This window comes from Leptosomus discolor, chromosome 20 (genome assembly GCF_034619465.1).
Source record: "Leptosomus discolor isolate bLepDis1 chromosome 20, bLepDis1.hap2, whole genome shotgun sequence".
Taxonomy (NCBI): domain Eukaryota; kingdom Metazoa; phylum Chordata; class Aves; order Leptosomiformes; family Leptosomidae; genus Leptosomus; species Leptosomus discolor.
Window position 1 is genome coordinate 11,062,843 of NC_141410.1, and position 23,252 is coordinate 11,086,094.

General features: G+C 69.8%; 3 protein-coding genes across 7 annotated transcripts; 1 reads left to right on the forward strand and 2 right to left on the reverse strand.

The window, feature by feature from the left end:
- Positions 1–584: 584 nt before the first annotated feature.
- On the reverse strand, positions 585–6,087 carry ACOT7 (acyl-CoA thioesterase 7). Its single transcript, XM_086475988.1, has 10 exons — positions 6,035–6,087; positions 5,180–5,297; positions 4,543–4,699; positions 3,984–4,075; positions 3,736–3,850; positions 3,080–3,094; positions 2,349–2,435; positions 1,773–1,889; positions 1,373–1,557; positions 585–689 (listed from the first exon to the last, which is right to left on the reverse strand). The coding sequence occupies exons 1-10, from the start codon at positions 6,085–6,087 to the stop codon at positions 585–587; spliced, it is 1,044 nt and encodes a 347-aa protein (XP_086332114.1).
- A 1,091-nt stretch (positions 6,088–7,178) lies between these two features.
- Positions 7,179–18,654, forward strand: ESPN (espin). 5 transcript variants are annotated; one of them, XM_086475979.1, is made up of 15 exons: positions 7,179–7,472; positions 8,215–8,408; positions 10,638–10,824; positions 10,912–11,094; positions 11,179–11,310; positions 11,413–11,587; positions 11,678–11,982; positions 13,559–13,720; positions 13,805–13,979; positions 14,267–14,293; positions 15,645–15,790; positions 15,883–16,164; positions 18,236–18,315; positions 18,397–18,408; positions 18,507–18,654. In XM_086475979.1, exons 1-15 carry the CDS (start codon positions 7,179–7,181, stop codon positions 18,652–18,654), a joined length of 2,502 nt encoding a protein of 833 aa, XP_086332105.1. The 5 variants fall into 5 exon arrangements, with proteins under 5 accessions (XP_086332105.1, XP_086332106.1, XP_086332104.1 ...); XM_086475980.1 differs by lacking the exon at positions 14,267–14,293; XM_086475978.1 differs by lacking the exon at positions 14,267–14,293 and having other exon boundaries at positions 13,559–13,979.
- Positions 18,655–19,662: 1,008 nt separating this feature from the next.
- On the reverse strand, positions 19,663–22,981 carry TNFRSF25 (TNF receptor superfamily member 25). Its single transcript, XM_086475985.1, has 7 exons — positions 22,952–22,981; positions 21,188–21,380; positions 20,953–21,084; positions 20,701–20,853; positions 20,531–20,612; positions 20,370–20,428; positions 19,663–20,285 (listed from the first exon to the last, which is right to left on the reverse strand). Exons 1-7 carry the CDS (start codon positions 22,979–22,981, stop codon positions 19,663–19,665), a joined length of 1,272 nt encoding a protein of 423 aa, XP_086332111.1.
- Between the last annotated feature and the right edge of the window lie 271 nt (positions 22,982–23,252).

The window sequence follows — 23,252 nt, forward strand, 5'->3', positions numbered from 1 at the left end:
CACACCAAAAAAAAAAAAAAAAAGCAGCACCCATTTTATTTCAGTCAACGACAACAGACTTTATTTATGCCACAGAATTCCGTCAATAACTTAAGATGCGCACAAAGAAACTACCTAGAGATGTCAACAGAACGGTCCGAGACATTCAGTACGGTACCGGGACGCGCTCCTCGTCGCGGGTATCGTACGTAAGCTTTGGTGTGCAGTTTGAGGATGTAACCGGCGAGTTGAACACAGCATCACAAAGACTCGTGGCCTCGCGCCTCCCTCGTGCTGCCACCCGCCTCTGCCCCGCTCCGGCACAGGCAGGAGCTTCACTGATGGAATTGAGCAGCGACAACAGGGCTCCAGAGGCGAATGGCGAGCGACCGGGAGAGCTCCCGGAGGCTTTCGGGGCGCTCAAGCCACCTAAAGCACAAGGTCTACGGTGCTAAACCGATCGGCAGCGAAGCAACTGCGCCGCCGCGGCGGGTCCGGCAGCAGGCTGGGGTGGGCGACGGCGCGAGGCTCGGCACGGACCGGACACGACACTAACGGGAACCTGGACGTGTGGCGGGCGAAGGCGGCGAGCGCGCGGGGCGGGATCAGTGCCGGGCAGCCTGCTGCAGCTGCGCCTGCCGCTTGGCCTTCGTCTGGAGGTACCTGCCCTTCCCTTCCTCGAAGCGCCGCTTCTCGTCCTCCGTCTCCGTCTGCCGGCGACAGAAAGCGCACGAAGGCGCCCGCGTTAGCGGCTGCCTCGGGGCAGAGCAGCTCCCACGCGGCGCCCCGCGAGCGTGGGCGGGCGGGCAGCACGCCTCCCCTTCCAGGAAACCTCGAGGAAAGCCTGCGCCCCATGAAATACGGGTTTTGACAGCGAAGGTGTAATTAGCCGACAAAATACTCAGAAATGCAGAAGAGCGCAGAGCGGGAAGAGACCCGAGCGGGGTAAAACATCCATTGAGAAACAGCCCCTAGTCAGCATCGCCGTGTCAGCAAAGCCCTGCCGGGATCAGGAGAGCTAAAAATAGGCAGGAGGGCTGGAGCAGGGATGCCACGAGGAGCAGGATGGGGGGTGTGGGGCCTCTGTCACCGCCCGGGGTCCCCTCCTGCGCGTCTGCAGCACGGGAGGAGGGGGAGGCGCAGAGCCTGCGCACGGCCTGTGCTCAAACGCAGGAAAGGAGAAAATCCCCGGTCTCCACATCAGCAATTTTCAGCCAGAAGAAATTTCAAAAAACCACCCCGAAGCCCGCTCTGGAAAAGCTCATTCGTGCTCATATTTTTCAGCTGAATAATTCAAGAGGAGAGGATTTATTGGACAGAAAAGCCGGCTGGGGCCTGCCCTAGGAGGAGCAGGTGAGGGGCTGGCTCATAGCCCGGCGGGGAGAGCTCTTACCAGCAGCTGTGGGACGGGCAGGGGCTTCCCCTCCTTGCTCAGGGAGACGTAGGTGAAGAAGGCGCTGACAGCGCGGTACCGCTCCCGAGGCTCGTCCACAAAGGGGTCGGCATCCACAAAGACCTCAATTTCCATGGATTTATTGCTGGTGAATGTCATGCGCCCCGAAATGGTGATGACACTGCCTGAGGAGCGGAGAGGGGCTGGTTAGGCAGGCAGCCCCTCCTGCTCAGAGGAAGGGAGCAAGGGGTCCTGCGTGTTCCATGCTTAAGCCACATCTTAAGCAGAACTTCTTGGCACAGGACAAGTCTAACAGGGACCAAATTTCTCTGCCAGTGTGTACCCAAGGGAGCTGGGATGCAGCACCGTGGGAGAGGTGCCTGCCACCACCTGCCGATACCTTTTTTGATCTTCTTGTGGAAGTTGATGGCATCCACCGAGGCGGTGACGATGTTGGTCTTGCAGTGGCGGGCGGCCACAATCCCGGCAACCTCGTCCATGAGCTTCATGGTGACACCTGGGGCGGGGGAGGCAGAGTCCCGTCTCAGGGAAGTCGGTGGGATTTGGGGAAAAGCCATGCAGGGATCGGTAAGGCCTTTGCACGACCAAAGCTACACCACGGAGTCAGACCAGAGCCTGAATCCCAACCGCAGGAAGCCCCCGGTACCAGCACAAGGACTCGCACCGCACACGTCCGCCCTGCTCTGCCCGCCCGGGAGGCCGCGGGCACCGCCAGCCAAGGGGAAGGCACTGCCACACGTTGCAGGCACCGCACGCTGGAGTTTAAAATCCGAGATTCGCAATTTTTGTCTCAGCTGAAGCACCTCCGAACCTTACAGACAGCAGAGAAGGGCCCGCGCACCGTCAGCGGCAGAGCTGCCTCCCGAAGCACCGACATGCACGAGTTGCTCCCAAACCCCGCTCCTGCTCCAGGGAAAAACCAGCCCAGCCTTGGGACGAGGCAGCGCTCACTCACCTCCGTGCACGAAGCCCAGCAGCGTGCAGTCCGACGGTCCCACCAGGTGGATCAGGCTGGACTGGCTGTAGCCGACGGTGTGCGGCTCTGGGTAGAGACAGAGAGCGAAGCGGAGGTCAGAGCTGCTCGACCAGCCCCGGTACGCCACCGTACGCCCCGGTCTTAAACCGTCTGAAGGAAGAAAACGTGGGGCTGGCTTGTGCAAAGCTGAAGTGTGTCTCAACCAGTGGTTCAATCAGCCCCAGGAAGCCCTGAGAGCAGAGGCTATGCCCCACCTGACGGGCTGCCGCCTCCTTCCAATGCCCACCCATCAATTTTATTCCAGCTCAGCTCATTTCTCCCTTTAAAGCTTTCAGAGAGCAAACAGAAGGGAACTCGAGACACGTGGCCGTACCCTTTCCCTCCTTAGGCCACCAGCTGCAGCCAAATCTCCCCGAACCCGCCGCTTAGTGGTGTCTCCAAAGAGCCATGCTTTACCCTCGGCGTGAAGATCTCGGCCCCTGCGCCCCCCAGCCCTGGCAGGTGCTGGTGACACCTGACTCGCCACCAAATACAGCCGACAGAAATCACACCCTCCGACTGCCAGCGGAGGAAAACCGCTGTCAAGTGTGGCTGCGTTTTCTGTCTAAGGAGAGGAGCTGAAGGCACTTAGTGCAGGAAGAACCAGCCGAGCCGCTCGGCATCACCTCCTCGGGGAGGACACCCGTGCCGCAGTGCCCGCAGAGCCTTACCTTTCGTCTGCCTATCTGTGAGCAGGGAGAACAGAGGGGAAAAAAGCATTTGAGCAACTTTCATCCCACGTCACCCCCCCAACGATCCCTGCATGCCACCTCTCTGCCTCCGCCCAAGGACTGCAGCCAGTCCTGGACGCCACCGGCCGCTCGCCCCTTCGGCTCGCCGTCAGCACCACCACCATTTCCGGAAGCCAGGGCAATGCTTTCGGTAGGAAAGGGATCCCCAGAGTTTCCCCAGGGAGAGCATGACCCCCAGCTCCTCCCCGTAGCTCATCCTCCCCTTCAGACGCCGGCTGATGAACTTCTTGCTCAAAACCCTTCCAGAGAGGGGCTGCAGCTGCAGAGCGCCCAAACCCTTGCCCAGCACTCGCGTGTCCCCTGTGCTGAGCCAAACGAGCTCCTGCGGCCCAGGAGGGCACGAGGGATGCGTTTCAGCAGAGGGCATCCCACCCACCGGCCCCAGCACGGGGTCGCAGATGCCCACTTGGCTCCCCCTCTGCGGCTCCAAAATCGCATCCCCGTCCCCAACGTGGTGTTCCGAGTTCACGCTCACAGCCGTGGGTGCCCGGGGATGGCTGGAGTTGCCTCGGGGACCAGTTTGGCCTCCCAGCGCCGCCGGGACGTTGCCACAGGCCACACACCACCCGCGTTACCTGGGTTGATGACAGGGAAGATCAAGTCGCCGTTTCTCTGCTTAGTTTCCAGACGATCCAGCTTCTGCTCCTCATAACGCTTCTTCCCCTCGTCCTCCTGCTCCTTTCTCGCATACTGGAAGGAAAGGCCAGTAAGAATGGGGACAGCAAAGCCACCAGCACAGCCAGGGGTGCTGACGGGGCCAGGTTAGTGCTGTTCCCGCAGAGGGGATGAGCTCTGGTTTTTGGGGAGCAAGGAGCCAGCCTACCTGGATGGGGGGAACCTCAAGGACCTTGTTCACGTTCTTTAGCGAGAGCGGCACGTACCACAGCGTCGCCTTGTTCGTCACCTTCTTTGCCCCTGGAGGGGAGGGGAGCAGAGGGTGACCACGCCAGTGCCAACAGCCACCAGCGCTGCCGGGGTCCGGGGCTGCTGCACACTGGCGATGCCACCGGCACTGGGCAGCGCCCTGCCTTGCCCGGGCTTTGGCTCAGAGCAGATGTGACGAAGGCGTCCTGGCAAGCGGAGCTGGTTGCCACAGCAACAACAGGAAAAGGGCCTTTTTCAGGCCAAAGGCAGCCACGGGCAGCAAATTAGGCAGGAGGAGCTAATGGTGGATTTTTCTGTTCTTCACTAAAAACAATCAATGGAGCCATAATCCCCCGGGAGCTGCTCGGCTTCCCTGCCAGCACTCTCAATAAAAAGGCAAGATCTCCCCTCTGCCCAGTGCTGACAGCGGGCAGAGGATAGGCTCGCCGCCACGAGCTGCCAGCTTATCACAGCGACTCCTGGAGTTTTGGGACAGAGCTGCCAGCAGCCACACCCACCTGTTAAGATGTTTTCGGACATGACGTTGACCTGGACCTCCACAGAGTGCCGGGAGGTGTAGGTGATCTCAGCGCTGACGTTGGCCACCTCGCCGATGCACACCGGGGAGAGGAAGTCCGTCCGCTCCACCCGCGCCAGCGCGGCCACGCAGGGCTCCTGGGGTGGCGGGACAGGGGGACAGCAAGGGTAGTGGCCATAGCCTTGCTGTGCAGGACCGCCACCGGCAGTTCCCCAGGGCCAGCCCATGCCACGGGTCGCTCTGGCACTTTAACCTCCGCCTTATCAGCCGGCGGCTGTGTTTCCTTCCCCACCCGCAACCGACGCCGGGGCTGCCTCTGACTCGCCCTTTGCAGGAATTAAAACGTTAACAGCAGTGCGATAATGTTTCTACTCGTAAAACAATTCCCGTGGGATGCTTCCAGCTACCGAGGGTGCGCTGTGGCAGAGGCCAGAGCCACCAGTGGTTTGCACGCTGGAGCAAGGGCTTCCGGTGGGGGGGGACGACCGTGGAGGCCCCCAGGGATGCCCGGCAGTCCCAGGGGACCCCCCCTGCTCCCAGCAGACCGCTGAGGCATGGCGGGGGGGGTCGGAGAGTCACCGAGCCAGGGCCTGGTGGGCACTCTGGGGCCTACTCACCCCGGCCTGAGAGTTGCAGTGGCGGGTGCTGATGATGGCTCCCGCCTCCTCGATCATCTTCAGGATGGTTCCTCCATGGACGTTCCCCGCGACGTTGGCATCGTCCGGGCGCATGATCCTGCGGAGGGGGAAGGACACAGGAGCTCTCACCCCCCCTGCCATGCCCCCAGCCCAGGTCTCGGTGCAGCCACCCGGCGGCACCGCCATCACCCTACCGGATGAGCTGCCAGGCCATCTCACCACACTGATGCCGGCAACGTCACTGGTGCTGCCTGTGTGTGGCTTCCTGCGAGCGGCGGTGGAAACCGCCCCAAATCACCACTGGGAGTGGAAGAGGCCATCACCCCTCTGCCGGGGGCAGCCGCTGCTCGGCTGGCACCGCGTCTCGCCGCCGCCCCGCTGCAGCCAACACCGAGCCGGGCACGTGCTGCCGCTCAGCCCGGCTTCCCAACCGCAGCGGCAGCCTTTGCCAGAGTGGCAAGTACTCGACCGGAGGAGGGAAGGCGAGGCACGGAGGTGGCGGGACAACGGCTCCCAGAGAGGAGCCGTGCTTCGGCAAGACGTCCGTGCCGGGGAGCCGCCACGGGCAAAGGCAGGAAAACCGGGGTGCTCCCTGCTTGCCCTGCCCGCTCACACTCACCGGAGCGAGGGCGCGGCACCGCTTCGCCGTGCCCGGTGCAGGCAGCGTCACCGGCGCAGGCAGCGTTGCTGGTACCGGCAGCAGTGCAGGTAGCACCGCCGGTAGCAGCCCGGTTGCAGGCCGACCCCGGCCCCAGCGCCCACCCGCGGTCCCCCAGCCCACCCGCCCTCCCCTCCCCTGGGTCCCCGGCACCGGGCGGCGCGGAGGGGCCGTACCTGGAGACCTGGATGGCGGCCGGGCCCGGGCCCGCGGCCCCCCGCTCCGACATGGCGGCACCGGCGCCCCGCCCGCAACGGCGCTGCGGCACCACCACGCCTCGCCACGCCACGCCCCACCCCTGGGGACACGCCCCCCTCCCCGCGCCGCCCTATTGGCGGGCAGAGCCTCGCCACGCCCCCCCGCGCCGGCAAGAGGGGCGGGGTCGGCGCTCTGCCGGGTGGGGGCGCAGCGGAGAGCTGGTGTCCCGGGCCCGGGGGGGCGGAGCTCCGGGGTCTAGTGGGCGGGGCTCCGGGGCCCGGTGGGGCGGAGCGCCCGTGCTGCCCGGAGGGGCTGTGCGTGCCCCACCGGGACGGGGCCCCCTCGGCCGCCCTTCGCTGCCCCGGCGAGCGGCAGGATGAGCGTTTTGAGCGGGGCGAGGCGCTGCGGGGGGGCCCGGGGGTGCGGGGGGGGCGGAATCCCGGGAGTACCGCGGGGCTCTCACCTTGCGCAGCTCGGCGGAGGCAGAAGGGCGGGAAGGGGACGCGGGTGCCGGGGGTGCGGCGGCCGGCGGGGACATGGCGCTCCGGTACCGCCGCCGGCGGGGGCCCCGGCGCTGTCCGCAGTGCTGAACGCGCGGCGACGACGACGCTGTCCGCGGTGCTGACGGGTCCCGCCGCCCGTTCCCGCCGTGCCACCCCCCTCCCCGGGCCGTCCCGGCGGCAGCAGGAGGCAGGGCAGCCCGCCCCGCCGCGCCCCGGCACCGACAGACGCACGTCGGGGCTGCCGGAGGAGCCCATCACCGCCGCGCCTCTCGCCCTGGCGGGCGGGGGAAGGGGACGCCGGTGGGGCAGGCGGGAGTGCAGCGGCTCCCCACGGGCCGCTCCTGGGGTCCCCCGGGCCGGCCCCGGTCCCGGCCGCAGCCCGGCAGACTCCTCACAGGGCCCGTGGTGGGGGGAGCGTCGCGGTGGACCCGGGAAGCGGCAGCGGACAGCGGGCAGCCGCCGCGCCGTCGGGCGGGGCGGGCGGAGGGGCGGCCCCGGGGGAGGAGGAGGAGGAGCCGGCGGGGCCGGGGGGCGGCGAGGCGGGAGCGCCGCGCAGTGCCAAGCGGCGGCCGGGGCCGCCGGGGCCGCCGCCGGGGCCGCCGCCGGGGCCGGGGCCGGGATGGCGCTGGAGCGGGCGCTGCTGGCGGCGAGGCAGGGGGACGTGGAGGCGCTGCGGGGGCTGCGGGCGGCCGGGCTGCTGCGGCCGGGGCTGCGGGACGCCCTGGGCGCCTCCCCCGCGCACCACGCCGCCCGCGCCGGCCGCCTCGGCTGCCTCCGGTACCTGGCCGCCGAGGCCGCGCTCCGCGGGGACGCGCGGGCGCGCAACGGGGCCACGCCGGCCCACGACGCCGCCGCCACCGGCAACCTCGCCTGTCTCCAGTGGCTGCTCACGCAGGGGGGCTGCGGCGTGCAGGTGCGAGCGGGGGCGCGGGGGGGGCGGGGGGGGCTGGGGGGACCCCAGTGGGCGCGGGCAACCGGGGAGGCTTTGCCCGGCCCCGCATGGGTGGCGACGGCCGTGGGGAGACGGTCGCGTGTGGACCCTCCGGCTCTGCCACCGGTGAGACGGGGTCCTGGCCAGCATGGGTGGGACACCAATGTGCAGAGCGGGTGGCAGCCGGCGAGCCCCCGGCATCACCGCAGGGCTCAGCCCTGAGCGGGTCACAGAGCCAGTGGGACCATGCCTGTGGCTGCCGACCCCTCCCGGGGTTACACAACGGCGGGACCAGGGTGGTAAGCGGCTTGACCCCGGTGCCGGCCGACAGCTAACGACATGTGACGGCCTGGAGGAAGAGGAGGCAGCGGAGGGGTTGGGAGCGAGGATTAAGTGGGAAGGACAGGGTCAGCACACTTCGAGAACCGCCTGGCTGGGGCCCAGCTCTGCCCGCGGCCTGCCGAGCGTGGAGAGCGGCTGGGCCGCCGGCACAAGGGGGGCTTTGTGCAGCGCTGGCTGTGTGTGGATGCAGGCCCTGTCCCATGGCCCCTCCGATGGCCCGTCCCCTCCCTCCAGCCCTGCTCCATGCAGACAGGACCTCCGCACTGGCCAGTCCACCTTCCCCGGGGCCAGCTTCCAGCTGGGGGATGCCCCACGGCCACCCGTGGACCCCAGCCCTGCACACGCTCCCCGGTGTCGACGGCCACCCCACTTCCTCCCGCAGGACACAGACAACTCCGGTGCCACCATCCTACACCTGGCAGCCCGCTTCGGTCACCACGAGGTGATCGACTGGCTCCTCCGCTTCGGAGGCAGTGACCCCACGGCAGCCACCAACACGGGAGCGCTACCCGTCCACTACGCCGCGGCCAAAGGGGATTTCCCTTCCCTTCGACTCCTCTTGGGACACTGCCCCAGGTAACAGCCCCTGCTGCCGGCGGGAGAGATGGGCTCTGCGCTGGGGGCTCACCACCCCCTGGCAGGAGAGGGGCTGGTGGGGGGTGCCCGCTGCTGTGCCGTTCCTCCAGCCATCAGGCAAGGTGCCAGCGCTGGGGACGAATGCCGCAGCCACCCTCATCTCCCAGCTCCAAGGGCAACGCAGGTGCGTTATCAGGCCAGGCAGCCAGCTGCACCTTCTTTATGGCTCGGAGAGAAAGGACGAGGAGGAGGGCGGCGAGCGCTGGCAGAAATATTGCCGCCAGCCGCCGGGATGGCTCCCTGGGCTCCTGGCGCGGGGCGATAACACAGCCGCCTTTGTCCGCCCGCCGTTATGTAAATGGATTAGGCTGCCCGCCGAGCAGAGCCCGCTCCCCGTGCCGGAGGTGACCTTCCCGTCCGCCCGGGGCCACAGGCATCACCAGATGAGGCAGTCCCTCTCGACCGGCATCACCGTGCCCGCGTCCCAGCTTTGCCTCCCGAGCGGTACCCAGGGCTGCGCTGGTCCCCCCGGGTACAGAGCACAGCAGCCCACCAGGCGCACGGTGCCGAGCCTCACCGTGGAGCTGTGGCAGGAGATTAGGCGTTCCCTAATCTGATTTCCCGCAGTGGGCAGAGGCCGCTAGAAATAACACACAGCCCCGGCCGAGCTGGAGCCCGGGGGATGCGCTGTCGCCCACACCGTGCCCGGCAGGCTCAGGGGCTGCGGGTGCAAGGGGCTGCGCGGCTCCCCTGCGTCCAGGGGTGGCCCGAGGTAATGGGAGGTGCACCAGGACTCAGCACCCCTCTGTCCCCGGGTGCCGCAACCCCAGACCCCCCGTCCTTCCTGCCAGGCAGGGCCACAGGGCCCATTGCAGGGTCCCTGTACCCCGTGGCACTCACTGGCCGCAGCCCCCCCAGCCCTGTCTCTTTATCCCCTTGCCCCAGACGTGCTGGCTCAGCCCCAGGCACCGCTGGGATTACCGCCCCACGGCCCTCAGCCTGGCCCCAGCCCAGCTGCGGCTTCCGTTTGGTGCCCGCGGTGTCAGCCCTGGTGCGGTGTGGTGCTGGCGGCGGGCCCCTCGCGTTGGCTTTCACGCTTCTTGCCAGGGTTGTGCCACTGCCGTCGCCGCCTTCCCCCTGAATTATTTAGGGCTGGCCCCACTCCCGGCCCTGCGCCCACCCAGAGGCTCCGTTACAGCCGCGAAATCCAACCCTCGGGTGGCACCATGGGACGCTGGCACTCCCGGCCCACCTTCACCCTGGCATTGTGGGGTCCCAGCAGCTGGTGGCCCGGCGTGGGGTCGTCGCCATCTGGCAAAGCAGTTTACTGGTGCTCACCCAAGTGGCTTAATCCCTTCCCAATTAGCGAGAAACAGCAATCAGGGGCTGAACGGGTGCCCGTGCACCCGCCGTCCCCCAACGCCCCAGTCCATCCTGCCACCACCCCGGCCCCAGCCCCTGCTCGAGGAGTGCCCAGCGATGTGGCACTGCAGCACTGTGGGAAGGCAGCGCTGGCCGCGGCCCGTCTCACGGTTACAGGGATCAATTATTAAGGGCCCGCGATCGTTGCGATAACAGAGCAGAGTATTTATTGCTCTTCCTTTTTTAAATATTCAACAGGGTTTTTTTTTATGGAGCACTTAATAAAGCGGCTTCCTGCGCAGCGGGGATGCAGGAGGTGGGATGCAGAATACGGGGCTGTGGGATGGATGTGGAGTGCAGGCTGCGGGCTGCAGGCTGAGCAATTCGGGATGCACAATGCCCACTGGGGCAGTGAGGGCACTCCTGAGCCCGGCCGCAGGGCTGGTGGGGGGCGGTGGGTCCGAGCAGCGCCGTGGTGCAAGTCGGCCTTTCCCTGCCGGCTCCCCCACAGCCGGGGTTGCCTAAGCTGCTTATTTAAAAATACTGCTAAATTGCAGTGTCCAAAAACAGCCGGAGGAAGGAGCTTAGCCTAAGCAGGCTGATTAACTTAGTGACCTCCCGCCGCAGCGGCCACCGCTGTGCGAGGACCCACCGAGGAGCCGTGGGGCGGACGGGTCCCAGCCCACGCTGCCCACGCTGCCCATGCTGCCCACGCTGCCTGGCCCCAGCCAGCGTGTCCCCTGTGCCTCTGCGTGTCCCTTGTGTCCCACATGTCCCCAGGTCCCTGTGACACACGTGTCCCCTGTAACCCCCATCCCGGTGCGCTGCCAGCGGCGGTGGGTGACGGGCGCTGTGCCCCACTTGCAGCACACTGAGTGCCCAGACCAAGACGGGGGCCACCCCGCTGTACCTCGCCTGCCAGGAGGGCCACCTGGAGATCATCCAGTACCTGGTGCAGGACTGCGGGGCCGACCCCCACGCGCGCGCCCACGACGGCATGACCCCGCTGCACGCCGCCGCCCAGATGGGCCACAACACCGTCATCGTCTGGCTGGTAAGCGCCGGCCAGGTGCGGCATGGTGGTGTGGTGGGGCGGCGCAGGGGCGCAGAGTGCCGGCGCTCAGCTCTCCCGCCCGCCCAGATGAGCTTCACGACGGTGAGCCTGTCGGAGCGGGACGCCGAGGGGGCCACGGCGATGCACTTCGCCGCCAGCCGCGGCCACGCCAAGGTGCTGAGCTGGCTGCTGCTGCACGGCGGGGAGATCACCGCTGACGGCTGGGGTGGCACACCGCTGCACGACGCCGCCGAGAACGGCGAGCTGGAGGTGGGTGCCGGCACCTGGAGAGGCGCCGGGGTGGGGTGGGGGATGCCCTCCAGCCCTGCCACGCACACCCCCCACTCTCCCCAGTGCTGCCAGATCCTGGTGGTGAACGGCGCCGACCTCAGTGTCCGCGACCAGGACGGCTACACAGCAGCCGACCTCGCCGACTACAATGGCCACAGCCACTGCGCCCAGTACCTGCGCACCGTGGAGAACATGGTACGGCGGCGGCCCGGGGCCGAGCGCGTGGGGAGCTCGCGGGGAGCACGCAGGGTCCCGCCGCTCCTGCCCCGTTGCCTGACGGCGCGGCTGTGCCGGCAGAGCGTGGAGCATCGCGTGCTGTCGCGAGACCCTTCGGCGGACGGCGAGTGCCGGCAGCCCGACTCGGGCATGTCGTCGCCCAACACCACGGCGTCGGTGCCCCAGGCGCGCTTCGAGGTGGGCTCCCCCGCCAGCACCCTCTCCAACTACGACTCCTGCCATTCCAGCCAGTCCAGCACCGGGGAGAAGAGGGGTGGCCCCCCGGGGGCCCCCGCTGCCCGTGAGTGCGGGGCCAGGGGGCGCGGGGCGGGGGGCGTGGGGCCAGCCCCCCCTGACTCCCTGCCCTGCGCAGGTGTGCCCGAGCCGGCGCTGGCGGACATGCAGGCGTACATGGACATGCTGGACCCTGAGACGCGGCCGCGGGGCCGGGGGCCACCAGGCGAGGGCCCCTCCCCGCCACCACCCCCTGCCTTCCCCCCGCCGCCACCCCCACCCCCTGCCGCCCGGCCACCCCCGCCACCCCCTGGCTACCCCGCGCCCGCGCCCCCCACCGCCCCCCACACCGCCGACATCTACGTGCGGGCCAAGAACAACCTGCGGCACGTGGAGAGCCAGGCACTGCGCCGAGAGGTACGGCCCCACGCACCGTGTCCCCTGCACAGCTGCTCCCGGGCACGCAGCTTGGGGGATGTGCCACCCGGGGGGCCCGTGCCACCGGGCACCGCTCCCCCGTGGGGAGCTCTTAGCTCTTGATGGCACCAGGCGGGCACAGCCCCAGCTTGAGGCCACGAGCCTGCGGCGCTGGCGCACGCCGGGGTGCCACTGTCAGCAAGGGTGCAGCAAGCCAGGGCTGGCAATGCTCCAGTGGCCCTGCTCCTCCGCCACGCCGGCTGGGGCTCCTGGCGGCACCGCGCAGCCCGGCGCATGGCCAGGTGTCGCAGCCGCGCCCACATGGCCCTGGCGATGCCACCGGCACCGCACCGAGCTGGGTGTGGGCGGCTGCGTAGCATGTAACCTGAGCGGCTGGCTCCGGTGTCGCCTGCGCCGCGGGTGTCAGGTGGCACAGCCAGCGCTGCCAGGAGCTGAGAGGGCTCAGCCGGGCGTGCACAGGTAAGAGGGGTGCAGCCCCCCGGGGCGGGCCGGGGGGGTGTAGGGACATGGCGGGCTCGGGGCCGCCCTGACCCCCTACCATGGCTCTTGCCACCCCACCAGGGCCAGGAGCCCAGGGCACAGCCATGGCCGGGGCACTGGCAGAGCCCAGCACCACAGGGAACGGGGTCACATGCAATGGGGGTCTGGCAGAGCAGTGTGTGCCAGGCCTGCGGGGGGCTTGGGACCCCGTTGTGCTCATTGTGTTCGGCCCTGGTGCTTACGGGGGTAATGAGCGGCCCTGGCTGGGGCTACAGAGCCGGGCTGCCCCAGGCAGGTGTGGGTGTGTGCCAGGCCGGTGCCAGAGCGGTGCGGGCAGCCCACGCAGCGGGGCTGAGCGGCACAGACCCTCGCGCGGGACGGGGACTGGGGCTGGCGGCGCTGGAGCTGGGCTTGGCGCAGCGCCCGCGGCAGCCAGAGCAGGAAGCACCGAGCTGGCGCTTGTTGACTCAGCTGGGGCTGGCAGCGGCGGCGAGCAGCCGGGCTCGCGGTGCAAATGTCACGGGTGGAGGAGGCGCCCAGGGAAATGCAAATAACAGGGCCCCCGGCACAGGGAGCGGGGCCGTGTCGCCGTGGCACCCCAAACCCGGGGAGCGGGCATGGACGCCGCAGTGCCGGTGGCTCGGCAGCACAACCCGCAAAGCTGCTGCGGTATGTGCCGGGGTGAGCCGAGGCTGCGCTGCCTGAGAGCCCCGTTCAGAGGGAGGTTTGGAACCGGGCCCCAGCCCCGCGGGGGGATAAGCTCCCGGTAATCCGTGGGGCCGGGGCTCGGCACTCTTGTTCCCAGGGGGTTATCCTGGGGGAGGCTTGGCCGGGCACATGCACAGGCCACGGGGTCACAGTGCCAGGCGCCGCCGGCGCGTGCTGCCAACCCGGCGTGCAGCCCTTGGTGCAGCCTCGTGCCGAGCAGACCCCCGGGGCAGGTGCCTGCCATCCCCCCAGCCTGGCGTCTGCCCCGCGGCCACCTCTGCCACGGCCCCGCTCGGCCACGGCCGCGTCCCACGGCACCATGGTCACTGCTGGGCCTGGCTGCGCTGAGCCGCCGTCCCCGTTGCAGCTGGCGTCGCGCGAGAGCAGCCCCGAGGGCCTGCGCAGGGCCGACTCCACGAGGCGGTCGAGGAATTTCGGCAAGCAGCCGAGCACCGGCGACTACTACAAGCACCTGGGACACAGCGTGGCCGAGCAGCCCGGCCCCCGGCGAATGGCGCACAGCGAGGAGGTGAGCCCCCGGCTCTGCGCCGCGAGCCTACGCGTGGCTCCGCGGCACCAGCACCGCACGACGCCTGCCCGGGCTCCCTTCCAGGCATCGCCCATCTCATCGGACACCCTGCGCAACGGGGAGAGCAAGCCTGGCGCCGAGCTGCCGACCCCGCCACCGCCCCCGCCACTGCCCGATGCCACCTGCCCACCGCCCCCGCCACCCCCCCCGCTGGCCGAGACCCCCACCGCTCCCCGCCGCTCCTCCTCCTCCACGGGAAGTAAGTGGTGGGGCACTGGGTGGGCACAGGGAGCGATCCCGGGCAGCGTTCCGTCAGCTGCACCGCGACGCCGGCCACACCGGCGCGTCTCCTCCTGCGGCTCTCCGGCCACACAGCTCCTGACGGCCTCTCTGTCCTTCTCTCCTCCGGTGTCGGCGCGGGGGCCCCCATGCCCGCCCGCCCCCGCCTGCTCTCACTGCTGGCCGCTTCTCTTCTCTCTTGCCTTGCGGTGGCCAAATCCTTCCTCTGCCGCGCGCCCTGCGCCGCCTCTCTGCTTCTCTCCCTAGGAGGAAAGGCGCTCAGGCAGATGAAGAGTAAGTACCGCGGCCCCGCGCGCCTCCCTGCTCAGGGGGTGCCCCGGCACGGGGCACAGCTGGAGGGGCCCGACCCAGCACCATCCCATGCCGGAGCCGTGCGGCATCGACGGCCACCGGTGCTGGCAACTGCCCGCGGCCCTCCTGCCCACCGAGCCCTCGCTGCCGCGTCGCCAGGCCAGCGTGCCATGCAGGTGCCTCGAGCACCAGCGCGGGGCTGCCGAAACCACCGGGCAGGGCTGACAGGGCTGGGCAGGCGGCCGGGGCCCCACGCCCCCCGCAGCCCCCGCGGCCCCGCCGCCGGCCCCACGCACAGAGGGCCTTTGTTTGAGCTCAGCCGGCCGGCGTGACCCCGCCACGTGAGCGCACCGGCCGCTCCCCCGGCGCTGAGCGCAGCCAGCGGGCTTGGCCGCCGCTCAGCGCCCGCTTTATTAGCGCCGGCTCCCAGGGCTGGGGGGTCTCAGCCGGCGCTGGATGGCAGCGCACGCGCCCCGCTGGGCCCTCAGCACCCGCAGCCGTCTGGCCCCGGCACGGCGCAGCCGAGCGGGGCGAGCTGCGGGCGCCAGCGGCGGGGAGGGGGCTCTGCCTTGGCACGGCACCATGGGCCGTTAGGGACCCGCGCATGGCTGGCACGGACGGTGGGTGCTCGCGAGGCGGCGGTGCAAGCGGCGGCGTGGGCATCCCCCGGGGGCACTGCCGTGCCCTGGCAGTGATGCCATGCGGCCCTTGGGGCTCAGGGCTGGCAGCAGGGGGGGCTCAGGCTGTCAGTGTGTCGCTGCCGGGGGCTGTGGGGGAGTGTAGGGGGTCCAGGGCTCACGGTGAGGCGGCAGAGGGCCATCCTGCTGTGCCGGGGCTGCCGCCAGCCACGGACCCGTCCCTCCACAGGCAGGTCACTGCTGTCGCAGCACGGTGCTGCGGGGTGGGTGGCATTCGGGGCTGGGGCTGTGCTGGAGCCCCAGGAGCTGGATGCTGGGGTGCTGCTCCAGCAGGGTCCAATGGACCCAGTAAGCTGGATGTTGGGATCCTGGGCCCGTGGACCGGGGGAGCTGGGTGCCAGGCTGCTGGGTACTGGGGCATTGCTCCGGTGGGGTCCCGTGGATCCAAGGAGTCAGATGCTGCGGTGCTGTTCCTATGGAGCTGGTGAGCTGGGTGCCTGAGTGTTGGTCCTATGGCTCTGGGGGGGCTGAGTGCTGGGGTGCTGCTCTGACGGAGGTCCCAGGGGCTCCTGGGGGTGGGGGGGGCACTCAACCGGCCACCCCGCCACCCCCATGCCCTGTGAGCTGGCAAGAAAACGGGGAGGACGGGGGGCTGCCAGCGGCGGGCCCTTACTGCCCACCCTGCATCCCGCCAGGCACCAAGTCCTTCAACATGATGTCCCCCACCGGCGACAACTCGGAGCTGCTGGCGGAGATCAAGGCTGGGAAGAGCCTCAAGCCGACGCCGCAGAGCAAAGGCTTCACCACCGTCTTCTCCGGCAGTGGCCAGGCAGGGGCCAACGTAGGTGGCAGTGGCGGGGCAGGGGAGCCGGTGGCACGGCGTGGTGTGGCATGGCGGGTGCCCACCACCCTCCCGCTCTCCTTCCTCTGCAGGCAGAGTCGCCGGTGTCCTCCCCATCACCCACCAGGACGCCCACCCCACCGGCCACCCCTGAGTCTGCGGGGCCACCACCCTGCCTGGCAGGGGGCTCGCCGGAGCTGGTGCTGAACGGGAGCTCGCCGGTGCCAGTGGCGGGCGTGAGGGCGGCGGTGGAGGCAGAGGCGCTGGTGCCGAGCCATGACGAGCAGGGCCGGCCCATCCCCGAGTGGAAGCGGCAGGTGATGGTGCGCAAGCTGCAGCTCCGCATGCAGGAGGAAGAGGAGCAGCGGCGCAAGGTAGGGGGGGTCCCGCGTGCTGCAGCGGCGAGCGTAGCGCGGGCACGGCCAAGCGGCTCAGGACCTGGCGAGACGGTGCGCGTGGCGTTGCCTCCGGCTCCCAGCCGCGCCAGGGGACCACCCTACCTGCAGGCAGGGCCGTCGCGCCCCGGGGGTGCCACGCACGGCGGCAGCGACACGAGGTGCGCGCGGCGCAGCCTCAAGAGCCCCTTTGCCCTCTTTCCCGCCGCAGCCCGGGAGCCACTCGCCGCCCCCGTGCTGGCGCGGGCCACCCGCCCACGAGGGCACGCCGGGACCCGCTGGGCAGCCGCTGCGGGAGGAGGACGTGCGGCACCTGGAGAGGCAGCTGGGGAGCCTGCGGGTGATGCACGAGGCGCAGCCGGTGCAGCCGCTGCCGGGGCGGCCGGAGGAGGAGTTGCCACCGCTCCTGCCCCTGCCCGCTGCCCCGGCGCCCCACTGCTTCGCCCTCGCCCGCGAGGACCCGCCCGCCCACCGCAGCCAGCCCCCCACTCTGCTGAGGAGCGCGGCCGCACCAGTGGCCACCCTGGGGAGCCGAGAGGGCCCTGGGGCGGGGGGGGCAGTGGGTGGCCCCGGCGCCCAGCACGATGCCCGGCGGGAGATCCTGGGCTGCGGCGTCTCCGTCCGCAGCCTCAAGGCCAACTACGAGGGGCCGGGAGGAGCCCCTGTGCCCCTCCCCTTGGTCACCAAGCGCAAGCGGGCACAGCCCCCCAGCAGCGCCCGCCAACCCCTCCTGGAGGAGGAGTATGGGGACAGGGCACCACGGCGGAGCCGGCCAGTGCTGCCAGAGCCGAGCGGCCGACGGGAGCGTGCCGCGGTGCGCAAGGAGCGCACCATCTTCCTCTTCCTGGAGCACTGGAAGAAGCGAGCGCTGGCGGCGGTGCCCGGGGAGGAGCGGCCGCGGCAGCCGGGGAGGCGGTGGCCGCCGGCGGGGCGGCTGCTGGCCCGCTGGAGGAGCGTCGCTCGCCGAGTGCCAGGGCGGCAGATCCGGCGGCTGAGCCGCACCGCGGTGCTGTACTGGCCCCAGCACTTCCTGCCCCACGTCGAGGGCTCGCCCATGCCCCACGACAGCCTCCCGCTTGACCTCTTCATGCTGGGCTACTTCCAGCTGCTGGAGATGCCGCTCAGCCCTGAGGAGCGGCGCTTCCGCCACCTCCTCTGCTACGAGATGTTCGACCGCTTGGGCAGCCACAGCTGGCGCCGCGTCCGCCGCTTCCACCACGCCGTGCTGGAGCAGGTCGAGGCCGGCCGCCGCTGCTGGCTTGACGGCTTCGAGGACCTTGTGCAGGAGTTTTTTGGGGACAGCCCCACTGCGGTGGTGGAGAGCCTGCCAGAGCCCCCCAGCACAGCCCTGGGAGGGGCGAGGGCGGTGGTGCCGGTGCCAGTGCCAGAGCTGGGCGAGTTCAGTGAGGAGGACGTCTGCCGCTTCATCGACCGCAGCTTCTCCTTCTGGAAGGAGAAGGAGTCGGAGATGTCCGACACTTGAGCCCGGCAGGACGCTGCGTGTTGTGCCAGCAGTGCGGCTCAGGCCTGGCCGGGAGCAGGCGCCGGGGGGCAGCTGGGGGCAGCAGGACCTGGTGCCTGGGTGTGCTCAGCCGCCTGTGCGGCTCTGGCAGTGCCGTGGCTTGGCTCGGCAGAGGACTCGGTGTTGGTTTGCGTGGCTCGGGGCCGAGGTTGCAGTGTGCCGCTTGCCGTGGCTGTGTGTTGTGCAGGGGGTGCAGCAGCAGGGCTGCGCTCCTCTCTGGCGTGGCGTTTGCGGTGCCGGGGCGGTGTGGGCCCCCGCGTGTTGGTGCAATAAAGCTGTGGTGTGCTGCGAAGGGCTGGCCACGCCGCGCGCTCCTTCCTCCTCCCCGCGCCAGCAGAAGGCGGGCGGCGAGGGGCAACGTTGGCGAGCTGTGTGCTGGCGAGCCCTCACCGACGCCTTGCCGGGAGCGCGGCTCAGCCCGGCCGCCAGCGGGATGCGGTGCCACAAGCCGGGGCGATGCCGCTGCCCCGTGGTGCTGGTGTTGAGGGTGGGCTCCTGGCAGTGCCGTAACGCGGCTGTCTGTTGCAGGAGAAGGAGGAGGAGGCGCGCCTGGCCAGCATGCCGGCCTGGAGGAGGGACATCTTGCGCAAGAAGCTGGAGGAGGAGAGGTGAGCCGGGGCCGGGGGACGCCGCACCGGCTGGCCGCCCCTGTGGCTCCGCTAACCCCGCTCTTCCCTTTGCCTTCGCAGGGAGCAGAAACGGTGAGTGCCGCAAGCCCCTTCCCTGGGGGGGTGGGAGGGCACGGCAGCTCCAGCGGCTCCGGTGACCGCGGCGCCCCGTGCCCTCCACTGCCGAGCAGGAAAGAGCAGGAGAAGCTGAAGAGGGAGGAGGAGGAGAAGGAGAAGGAGCAGTCGGAAAAGCTAAGGACTCTCGGGTACGATGAGACAAAGCTGGCACCCTGGCAGCGGCAGATCATCCTCAAGAAGGGGGACATAGCCAAGCACTAGCCACACCACGCCGCGCCCTGGCTCTTCGCGGCGGGAGGAGGCCAGCAGGTCCCACCATGGACTGGGACACGCCTCAGCACCCTCCTCCCGCCGCGGACGGCCACGTAGCCTGACCCAGAGGAGCCCCCACCGCCGCCCCAGGCACCCGTAGCCCCCATCCCGCTGCCGCCAGCCCGCCGCCACCCCTTGCTGCCCTTCGCAAAGCGAGCTGCTGCGGTGCGGGGCACCTGGCTCCTTGTGCGCCGCCCGGCTCGACCGCTGCGGCTGGGCTCGCCGCGACACCCGGCTCCCCACTGGCACCGCTCGCTGTTGCGGCCGTGGCGCGCTCGCCTCCGCTCCTGCCCCTCCTGCCTCCAGAGCCGCTCGAGGCCAGCTCCCAGCTCGCCTCCGCCCTGGACCGCCTGCCTTTCCAGCGATTAAAACAATAAACCCTGCCAGCAGTGCCCCGCGCCTTCCTGGGGCCGCCCACGCCACCCCCCTGCCCGCACCGCGGTGCTCCCACCGCCCGTACCACCCCTGTCACCACATCGCCACCGTCACCCGTATCACCCACCTCACCTGCACCACCGCCATCACCCACATCACCCCCAGCACCTGCGGTGGTCCTGATGCCAGCGGTGCCCCGGTGCCTGGCCAGGCGGGCACAGCCCCAGAAGAAGGGCCGGGGCCGGTGGACGGAGAACATGCCACTTTATTGGGGCAGGGGCAGGCGCGCCCGGCGGCGGGCGGCCCTGAGAACTATCCCATGGGTTTGCGGCGGGCTCAGCACCCGCTCGTCCTGCGAGCGGCCAGGCAGCCAGCGTGCCGGGGTGCAGGGTCCCCCCCGGCCCTGGGAGCCGGGGGACATAAATTATGGGGGCAGGCGGGTGGGGAGGGAACGTAAAACTGACATAAAATGTCTACACGGTGTAAGTAACAATACTTAGGGGTACGGCCCAGCTGAGGCACCCGCTGAGACAGGGAGGTACCGGGACTTCCCTCTGCCGGGGTGGCGACACTGGGGGGGGGTCAGGGTCCCGCCGGCAGGCTCCGGCGCAGTGCCTCGGCGCAGCCGGCCAGATCCATGCGCTCCAGGGCGGCAAAGACGCGGTCGAGCGTGGCGCTGGTCTGCTGGCACCAGCGCTTCAGCATCTCGTACTGCTGGTCGCGGATGTGAGCCACCTCCAGCTCCACCAGCTCGATCTCAGCCTCCCGCAGCTCCAGCACCCGCATGAACTCCTTCCAGCGCCGCACTGGCACCGCGTCGATGATGGTGTAGAGCTGGCTGCCCTGCAGCAAGGCGCTGCGGGGCTCCGGGGCGGCGGAGGGCTCCACCTCGCCGCCTGGCTGTGCCATGCCACGGGGCTGCTCCCGCAGTAAGGCCCAGTGCTCGGGGCTCTGCCTCACCGTGCCGGCAGCGCACTCTGTCACCTGCGGGGAGCACGGCTGGGTCCAGCACAGGCTGTCCCACCCCTGGGCGCTGAGCTGGTACCACGGCGCAGCTGCAGCCCCAGCCATGGCTGCCGGCGCCGTGGGGAGGGGGCTGCCTGCCGAGGCATCGTGCCGGCGCCGCTTCCTCTTGTCGTAGATGGCGAGGGCGCCCAGGAAGAGGGGCCCGGTGAGCGCCAGCAGAATGTACTCCAGCCCCGAGCCTGCAAGGAGGAGCGGGAGCATCCCCGTCAGCCAGCTGGCGCAGCTTCCCCCCCGCCACCACACCTGCCCCGCCGCCCCCGCACCTTGGCCACCGCTGCCGCTGCACACCCGCTGGCACTCTTTGCTGCACGTGTCCGGGGTGCTCCTGCGAGGAGAGGGGAGCCGTGGGTGCCATGCTGTGCCGTGCCCTGCCGCGGGGCCCACACGTGTCCCTGGCTGGGGCACAGCGAGGGTCGGTGCTTACGTGTGGCACGGCCGGCATTCGTCACCCTCGGCGTAGAAGTCAGGCTTGCAGCTGCCACAGAGCGTGTCCTGCACGTCCGAGCCTGGGGAGAGGGCAGGCGTCAGGCAGGGCGGCACAGCGAGGCGGCGCAGCCGGCGGGGGCACTCCGCAGGCCAGCCAGCAGCACTCACAGGGCCGCTGGATGAGCCGCCCAGTGCAGGGCTGGCACTGGTGGCAGGAGAATTCACTGCAGCGATCGTCGAGGCAGTAGCGGAAGCGGCCGGGCTCGCAGCCGCAGTCGACGTTGCTGGTGGCCGAGCAGTTTCTCAGCACGCTCTGGAAAGCTGCAGAAAACAGGCGGTGAGCATCACGGCATGGCACGGTGCTGCGTGGCACAGCACAGGACTGTGCAGCGTGGCACAGCACGGCGCGGCGTGGCTCACCTTGGCGGTCACACTCGTAGCAAGCCTGGCACTCGGGGAGGGTGTTGGGCTGGGCGCGGAAGGTGCCGGTGGGACAGGCGTCGCAGACGCTGTTGTTGCTGTGGCTCGAGCAGGGGGTGACCAGGAACGTCCCTGCGGGGACAGTGGGGTGACAGGGAGCATGGCCACCTGGGGTGGCACACCCAGTGTGGCCACGGCGTGCTGTGCAATGCCACGCTGGCCAGGTGGCTCTCACCTGGCGGACAGTGCTTGCAGCACCGGCGAACCCTCTCGATCCAGTTCATGCCAGTGGGACAGGCTCTGGTGTCGTGCCTGTGTGGGCGGGTGGGCGGCTGCCCCAGGACCCGCTGTCCCTGTGGCATGGCCTGGTCCTGGCCCTCTGGGAGCTGTGATTCACTTGCTGCCAGGCACAGCGCTGCCAGGATCACCTGCAGGCAGGGAGAGGGCAGGGATGCAGGCAGCCGGCGGGCCCCAGGAGCCACGCACCCATGGGGGGGCAGCCCTCACCCTGTGCTCCCCACCCTTCCAGCCACACACGCTGAGCTGCCACAGCCAGAGCCCAGCCAGGCCTGCTGCCACACGGACACCGGTGCCTGTGCCGGGCAGGATGGCTGGAGCTGTGGCCTCGTGCCCCGAAGCTGCGCGGGTGCGTGGCCCCAGGGCCGGGAATGCCCCTCGGCAGCCCCTGCACTGTGCTTCCCCCGCCGTACCCGAGCGAGTGGCTTCCTGCTGGCACCGCAGGGCACGCATGCCGTGGGGCCCACCGTGCCACCCCCTGCGCCCAGGGGCCACCGCTGGTGCCTCTCGTGTGCTCTGCAAACGGTGCCACCAGGCTGGCTGGGGAGCGGGGCCGGGATGCCGTGTTGATGGGGACGAGGGAGTTGGGCACACGGGCTGCCAGCGGTGCCGGTGCTCCTGACCGTGGGACGGCCAACCCGGCAAGGTGCCGGCAGCCGGGCACGGGAGGGTTAACGCTGCCGGCGTTGACTTTCCTGGGGTTGATCTCCCTCGAAGAGGAGGCGATTTCCTCCCCGAGAGGAAGCCGTGCCTGGCTCATGCTCTCCCCGATGCTATCGCGCCTCGTACGTGCGTCCCAAACTAGGTCACCGCTCCTCCGCCCCAGGGCACCCCCGCTCCACAGACAGCCCTGGTGGGGGTGGCAAGGGGGTGCCCGCACCGACACCCCCCGCCCTGGGGATGGCAGGGGGCCAGGGAGGGCCACGGCGCTGGCAACGTGGGCAGGGAGCCAGGGGATTCCTCACCGGGGGCTGGATTTCCCAGCCGCGATCGCCCCAATTACAGCAGCTGAATCATTTTCTATTAAACCCGCCGGCACACTGGAAACCGCGCACGGGCTGCCCCGCTTGCAGAGCGCCACCGGCAGATCAGGGCGGCGGCCTTGGCCCCGGCTGCCAGCGGCACATCTGAGTCACCGCTGAGGCACGACTTTTCCGTGGCGGGGCCCTGCTCGCAAGCGGGCAGCTGCCCCCTTCCCCGGCACGGGGAGCAGGTGCCCCGCGGGCAGGGGGGACGTCGGCACAGGTGCCGTCCCGCCGCTGGCTGCGTGGTGGGGGGAGCCACCGCTTCCTGGGCCGTGCAAGCGCCACCGCTGCCCATAACATGGTCCCGGTGAGGCCTGCGCTCCCAGCAGCCGTGTGCCCAGCCCCGGGATGGCCCCAGCAGCCGCCGCTGTGGGCAGCCCTGACCCACAGCCCGTCCCCGTGGCAGCGCCCTGCCTGCGGCCCCGTGGCCGAGCCCACAGTTCCCAGGGCCATGTCATGGCCGTGCCCGTGGTCCCCACGGTCACACCACGCTGGAAGTGCCTCGGCAAGGCAGACCCCAGCTCCAGGCGTTTAGACAGGAGGGCGAGCATTTTCAGCACGCCTGACACCGGGCTTACCCCCTCCCCGCCTCCTCCAGACCCCCCCGTGGCCCTGGTCCCGGGGCACCCTGCCATCGGTGCCAGGGGTCGGTGGGACCCCACGGCCGCCACACTCACCCACGCTGGCCCCGGGCAGCAGCGCTTCATCCTTGCAGCCGACGTGTCTGGGTCATGCCGGAGCAGCCAAGGGACCGGGGCGGTGGGCACAGCGGGGTGTCAGGGCTGCTCAGCGCCCGGGCAGGGCGCCCCGGCACCCCATCGCCGCCAGCAGCGCGCGACGCGTGGGGAGTGAGCGCCAGCCCTCCCCACACAGGCTTTTCACCCGACCGCGGCAGGAGGAAATGCTTTTTTGGAAATGAGTCCAGGGGGTGCGAAACCACATGACGGGCAAGCCGGGCGCGGGAGGGACCTGCGCCGC

Excerpts from the sequence above, each read along its gene's own strand:
- ACOT7 (XM_086475988.1), bottom strand. The coding sequence starts at position 6,087 with ATGTCGGAGCGGGGGGCCGCGGGCCCGGGCCCGGCCGCCATCCAGGTC. Across the intron at positions 4,700-5,179 it reads ACTGCAACTCTCAGGCCGGG|GAGCCCTGCGTGGCCGCGCT; the intron begins GTGAGTAGGCCC and ends CCGCCACCCCAG. Across the intron at positions 3,851-3,983 it reads TTGAGGTTCCCCCCATCCAG|TATGCGAGAAAGGAGCAGGA; the intron begins GTAGGCTGGCTC and ends CTTTCCTTCCAG.
- ESPN (XM_086475976.1), top strand. The coding sequence starts at position 7,179 with ATGGCGCTGGAGCGGGCGCTGCTGGCGGCGAGGCAGGGGGACGTGGAG. Across the intron at positions 7,473-8,214 it reads AGGGGGGCTGCGGCGTGCAG|GACACAGACAACTCCGGTGC; the intron begins GTGCGAGCGGGG and ends TTCCTCCCGCAG. Across the intron at positions 11,095-11,178 it reads CCGAGAACGGCGAGCTGGAG|TGCTGCCAGATCCTGGTGGT; the intron begins GTGGGTGCCGGC and ends CACTCTCCCCAG.
- TNFRSF25 (XM_086475985.1), bottom strand. The coding sequence starts at position 22,981 with ATGAAGCGCTGCTGCCCGGGGCCAGCGTGG. Across the intron at positions 20,429-20,530 it reads GAATGCCGGCCGTGCCACAC|CACCCCGGACACGTGCAGCA; the intron begins GTAAGCACCGAC and ends TCCTCGCAGGAG. Across the intron at positions 20,286-20,369 it reads CAGCGGCAGCGGTGGCCAAG|GCTCGGGGCTGGAGTACATT; the intron begins GTGCGGGGGCGG and ends TCCTCCTTGCAG.